Raw genomic sequence first — 6,400 nt, 5'->3', positions numbered from 1 at the left:
CGCATACTTGTCAATTCGGAAATCCTGCATCAGCTTCCCCAATCACTAAGATCTCATAAAAATGACAATTATTCCTACATTTTAGACTGTTGATGTGGTTAACTCGTTCCAGTGGATTTTGGGATTTTTCTAACGTCAACATGCTCAATAATTAATGCACTTTCTTCTTTTAAAAGCATGGGATTTATATGGGCATGATTGATTATTGGTTTAAGGTGCCCAAATCATAGATTTCATCTTCTTGAGATCTGTTCTTCATTTTCTCATAAAGCAAGCCACCCAATCAAAAACCAGAATTTACCATGTGATATCTTTAATGATGGACATGTTAAAGGAGAATTTACCATATCTTGGAAAGAAGAAATGAAGCAGCTATTGGAAAGATTACTGTCTAATTGCAGTTCCTGTTATTACACATGAGAATAAGGAGAATTTAATTAGAAAGATACACAACTATGATTAAAAAAACCTCCTCCTTTTTGGTGCAAAAACACCTTGATGAGATTAGATCTACTACAAAAAAAATAGCCTCAGGGACTTCAAGTGCATGTCCTTACAGAACAAGGCAACAATATGAATTCTCATGTTACAGAAATTTAGTATTTCTTGACAAGATCTGATACTGAATTATACGTCCCCACGAATGCACTCACCACTCCCAGTGCAACAATAGCAATACTGAGCACAACCTGGAAGTAAAAGCCACATGTAATCAAGTGAAAAGATGCAATTATATTCAACACAAGACAAGGTAACATAAAACACAAGAAACACTTGGGGCATGCTTCTGCTATCTTGACTAGTTAATAACAACTTGTTCGGTTTCCCAAATGACTATGCTTTCCATTATCGCTAGCTTAACATGTGGTTATACTTCAGGTTGTGGTTATATTGCATATCTACTACAGTTCAGAAACTTATCCTCAAAGAATTTTTTCCTGCCAAAAAGATGTTCATCACATATGTTTTGACTACAAAATTTATCCAGATTCTTGAATCTTGGCGAAAATCTTAGTTTTGTCTATAATCCTCCCAACATTTTGTTCTACATCTTGCACCTTGTACAGAGAAAAAGGATCAGATAGAGAAAGCAGCAGTTCATATATGTTACAACAGCAAAATAATGCAAGGACTTGCTCATACCTGAGTTCTGGTTGCTGTTTTCCCCAATATTTTCACAAAGCATAGTGCTGGCATTACAATTGCCTGGATCAAGTGGCATGTGTTATGTAGACAAGTAACAGCAAATGACAGAACAGTTGAAGCATATAACATTTTTTGCCCAAAAAAAAAAAGAAAAAGAAAAATATGAGAAGTCAAAGCTATTGAATAAGAATCGACATTTTGATGTGTGAAGTGTGGGAGTGGAACGTAAACTCTTTTTTCTGCCATTCTCCTCTTTTTTTTTTTTTAAACTCTTTAATTATGCAAGTAACCAGTTACACCTGAAAAGATACCTAGCTTGGTTTAGAACAAGAAAAAACAATACAAACAGCTCTCTGCATGGTTCCACATCCCAACATACATGGCACTTCAGGAACAACTTTTCCAGCCTATGGGAAGAGGTGAAAATTAGAATTAAACCAATAGTGATTAGTGAGTCTCTCATTATAGACAAAAATTGAGTAACAGTTACGAGTGGAACAACCATATAGGTGAGGTACTTTTCAATACTGACATAATTTCCCACGAAACTTTACATGCCTAATGAATACATAAAGCTAGTGAATGACTAGCAGTGTCATAAGAAAACTTGGCATTCTACAAATAACATTACGTTCCTGCTTACAAAGGTGTACTGGACTTACCATAAGAATGCTAAAGAGCGAACCAACTAGAGCCATCACCAGACCTACAACAGAGAGAGAATACACACTTGAGTTGATCTGGTTGTTGTGTCATCGACAGCAGAATAACTCTCTCTAATAGCAAACAATCATGTCACAGATTTAGAAACTCTAATTGGTAGTTTCATCTTGGGGACATATCAGTTATGTCACTAAACAAAGATTTCTTCCTGGTTGACATCAACTAACTTAACTTTGCATCATTAAGAAAATTAGACGAGGATGTAGTAGGCCAATTTATGATAGAGTTCATCAGGACTCCTTGCAGATATTAAAGAGTGATGAACTTGCTTAAACAATGTTCAAACCAGAATTATAGCCTCACCAACCCATTCTCACGTTTAAAGAAAGTCAAGCCCCAAAAGGAACAAAAATAAGACAAGCACTACTTACCAAAGAAAGGAAGAACGAATGCAACACAGAGAGAAGATAGGGCAAGTGCTGTCCTTACAGAAATGAAGCACCAGAGATTATCAGAGAACCTAGCGGGAAGCAACTCTTCTATACCTCTTGCCAAGGGATTCATCAACAGGGCATATTTAAGCAGAGCGTTAAGGAATTTATCAGAGCAGTTCTCGAGAACATACGATAACATAACAAACAAATTGCTTATATTATCAACAACAAAAACTTATAGCAAAGGATATTTAGTGAGTGGGGTGACAACCTGTACAAAGTGAAAAGAACCAGATGATTAACATTGCGTTGAAGTTGGGCAACCAACAAAATGTATAATTGTACAGAGAGATGTAGACAGATATTTCAGATTTTACTCACTGTTGTCCACAATGCAATTTTCGAACCAACTGCATGTTTTGGCAAATTCAGAGTAATCTGAGATTTTGTGCTTTGACCAAACATAAGAAATCCCATGATTGCAGAACCACCATATAGCAAAACACATAGCATGAAACTGCACAAGCAAGGTGACATTTGCAATTCAAAGCACGTCAAATATAGTTAACCTGACAAGTGTGCTTATGTGGAAACTCCAACAAGATAAGTGCTTTTTACCATATGACCACTGCTTTAGTAAATTTGGTTTTATCAGCCATTGATTGGTAGATGTTTGGGAAAACAGAGTGCCCTGAATAGCAGAACCCATAGACCCCAATAGCAAAAGGAATACCGCTCCAGTTCACTAATGGACCATTATGTTCAAATCCAACATGATCTACTGTGCCAAGAATAAATAGGCACAAAACTACGATTACATTTGAAATGACCCCTCCAGCTGCAAAAATCACAGTCAACATTCACATTAAGCAGAAATTATCAGCCCACTTTTCAAACAATAAAACCTTAATAAGAAACAATAGCAGAGCAACACAAAGACCTGAAAGATAAGAGATCAAGCGTAGATCTTTTAGCCAAAGAGTGGGTAGAATGACAAGAGCTGTTAAAACTCCAAACAAATGCGTGGAATCCAGTTGAAAACCAGAAAAATCCATGGATGCTCGAGGGAATAATCTGGACAGGTTATCTCCTTCTAGAATTATAAACTCCACGCATGTTGTCTGCACTCCAATGAATATGTGTTAGAAGCCCATGATAGGATAAACTTGCAAAGGGATATATAAACACGTAAGGCAAGTGCTTTGCGTACATATAATTCCGCATACAAGATGATCTGCACCAAAACCGAAGAAAGCAGTCAGTGAAACTTCAAATTAATTGCTTAGCTACCATGCATTCACGTTAACTGTATTACATTTTCCACCTACTTGTTTCCGTTTAATTGAAACAGGAGGGTGGCAGCATCAGAATTAGCCTGCTAGTAAGAAAGGTTTAAGTGCCATAACAGAGTCTTTGTGGGAATTAGTATATAAGTTTATCAGAACTAGAGTTGCAGAACTAGCCCCACATTTTTAATTTTTACTGAAGTCTGTGTGGTTGGTTAATTGCTGATGATGCTACATAAATATGGCATCTATCTTGTTGGCAAGCATAAGAAGATTAAAAAGAAAGCCATGCCACTGCAATGAATTGTTGATGACAGAATTAAAGTTTCCTACATCAAACCACTCAGTCATTATTAAGCATGAAATCTGCTAGAGTTCAAGTTTAGAAAAACTTACAGAAACAAAAATCCGTCCAAATCTCCCAAATGCTGCCTCTCCCATGTCTGGAAAGGTTAAGATGCCTTCTTTGCTTTCAAAGCAGTGTCTCATAAGTTCAGCAGTATAGCAACAGACACATGCAAAGAGAATAAGCACAAACAAACTTGCCCAGCCACCTTCTCTAACAGTATAAGGTGTAGAAAGAAGTGCAGCTCCAGCCATAACATTTATCCCTGTTTCATTGCAAGACAATAAAGGCTGTTATTAACAAGATAAATTCCGGCAAGAAAAACAACAAATATTTTCAGTCCTCATTGCCTCTCATCCCAACAAACACACTCATACAATCATGCTCATACCACTACGTACTATTGTCTCCATGTATGGTAAGGTATCAGCTTTGCATTCTTAAAATGAGTAAGTACACAAGCCCCAATGAATTTGTTCCACCCCCTTTACATGTTTATGGTGTTTGTCCATAGCCTCAGTAAGAGAAACTGTAATTTCTTTTCAAAACATACAGGTAAATTCCAGAAAAACGAAAGACTGAATGTCAAAGAGTAGCAGAAACAAGAAAAACACATTCACAAATAAAGTTGTTACTGAATTTTAATCTAATTTTGGGAATTCCATAGATAGATAATCAAACGAACCACAGGTGTATGCATACTTTAAACAAACGCCAGTCATTCTTGTAAAGGATATGAAGGAAATGCCTACCATTGAATATAGTTTGTGTTAAGCTACATCCCTGACCAATAGGAAGTTCTCCAGTCAGTTGTCGGTAAACAGAACTCTTTTCCAGCCAAGAGGACTGCCTTGCAGATATCCTATCTACTTCTCCTTTCTGATTTATGTTCTTGTACTCGGAAAGCAAAGGTGTCTTCCCACTAATGTCCAAGCTATTCTGACTGCTACCGTCAGGATAAAATGCACCAGATATGAGCCGAAGATTTCCGAAATTTGGCGATGCTGCAATTGAGTAGAAATCCGTTGTTTCTCTGGAATAATACGGAAAAATTAAAGTACATCCATCATCTTTGCAGAACATATCAAATTTATGTGATCGTCACTAAAATCCATTTTGAGTCATAAAAAAAATGTTTAAAAGCATATATCAAGATTCAAAAGCAAAACAGAGCACCTTATAGAGTATAACCTCACAAATTTGAGTACTAAAACATGGAAAATGCCATCTTCTTGGAACTAAAACGCCCATAGAACTCAACCATGGACTGATTTTGGCAAATACTGAAGTTATAAGAACATCCAATCAGCAAATAACTCAATCCCAATAGACTAAACGCAGAAAGTTCATGCAAGCACCCATGGAATACCAGATTGGTTGGGAGCAAATCCCACTCCTCCACTTTCCCTGGTACCAAAGCAAAACTTTACGCATGCCCACTAGTTGTAAATCTAAATCAGGTAACCAGGCTTCAAATTGATCAATTCTACCATGAATCCTCAGGTTCGAATTGCTATTGCACAAAAGAAACAGAGCTTCTGCACGAAGCTGTATTCGCATAAATTACAAACTTACTTGTAACTCTGAGGCCATTGTTGAGAAATGAACGAAGAAGAAGGTGAAAAACTACGACCTCCACTTTCATTATCAACATCAGCAACACTTTTGTCTCCTTCTTCTTCTTCTTCTTCTGATTCCATCCCCTCTTCTACATCCCCATCCTCTTCCCCACTTTCGAAGAAAACCACTTCTTCTTTCGCCCATTTCGTCATAGCTACTCCTCCAAATACGCTTTAATTCCTCAACCCGACACCAAAATCCCCAGACCCTTTTCCTATAAATGCTTGCTTTTGTTTAAAAGTCCAGAATATCCGCGAGAGATCAGATGTTTGAATGACAAGAAACCGACGCCGTATACGCTGCTTTCTCTGACTTGTATTTGTCTAACCCAAAATTAATGGAGGAAGTCGATGAACATGTGGATGGCTGAAATTCGAACATTATTTATTGTTATGACGACAAAACCACAACTACCTAAAGGTTGAAAGAGATTGAGATGCTGACAAAGCAAGGAAAATGTGCAGAGATGACAGAGTTGCAATGTGTATGGCATTCTGAAATCTGAATGAATGATTATTATTATCTGTACGGTGCGGGCGCCCCGCAAGACTGGTTTGGTTTGGTTTGAACTTTGAAGATAAGGGTGTTCGACGCTGATCTTGCAGCCTGCTGGGTGCCACTGCCACCTAAGTCTTAAGTGTCTAATGTAGGAATATAAAAGGATTGAATTATGGGATGGGATTTCAAAATTCACGTGAAATAATTGAAGTGGCTCCGAACATTGTAGGCTGAACATTGTGGACGACTCTCGCAGTTACGATGAAGGCCGGGGAGACTTTATGTTGTTTTGTCTTTTTTTAAAAAAAAAAGAAAAGAAAAGAAAGAAGTGCTATTGTAAAATTTATAAATTAGGGTATTCATCGACCGGTCATTGAAAATTCGGTTTAAAAAATTTATTGATTTTA

The 6,400-nt window shown here is 37.2% G+C and overlaps 1 protein-coding gene across 1 annotated transcript; it reads right to left on the bottom strand.

The window, feature by feature from the left end:
- Positions 1 to 375: 375 nt before the first annotated feature.
- Positions 376 to 6,151, bottom strand: LOC113697015 (amino acid transporter AVT1A). Its single transcript, XM_072055608.1, has 11 exons — positions 5,451 to 6,151; positions 4,628 to 4,908; positions 3,926 to 4,140; positions 3,454 to 3,477; positions 3,184 to 3,364; positions 2,862 to 3,081; positions 2,616 to 2,760; positions 2,241 to 2,397; positions 1,809 to 1,852; positions 1,144 to 1,206; positions 376 to 689 (listed from the first exon to the last, which is right to left on the bottom strand). Exons 1-11 carry the CDS (start codon positions 5,645 to 5,647, stop codon positions 597 to 599), a joined length of 1,620 nt encoding a protein of 539 aa, XP_071911709.1. The 5' UTR covers positions 5,648 to 6,151; the 3' UTR covers positions 376 to 596.
- Positions 6,152 to 6,400: the final 249 nt, after the last annotated feature.

This window comes from Coffea arabica, chromosome 6e, assembly GCF_036785885.1.
Source record: "Coffea arabica cultivar ET-39 chromosome 6e, Coffea Arabica ET-39 HiFi, whole genome shotgun sequence".
NCBI lineage: Eukaryota > Viridiplantae > Streptophyta > Magnoliopsida > Gentianales > Rubiaceae > Coffea > Coffea arabica.
Note: the sequence above shows the minus strand (reverse complement) of the source record. Positions and strands in the feature narration are given on the sequence as shown.

Excerpts from the sequence above, each read along its gene's own strand:
- LOC113697015 (XM_072055608.1), bottom strand. The coding sequence starts at position 5,647 with ATGACGAAATGGGCGAAAGAAGAAGTGGTTTTCTTCGAAAGTGGGGAA. Across the intron at positions 3,365-3,453 it reads TCTTGTATGCGGAATTATAT|ACAACATGCGTGGAGTTTAT; the intron begins GTACGCAAAGCA and ends ATTGGAGTGCAG. Across the intron at positions 1,853-2,240 it reads ATTCGTTCTTCCTTTCTTTG|GTCTGGTGATGGCTCTAGTT; the intron begins GTAAGTAGTGCT and ends TCTCTGTTGTAG.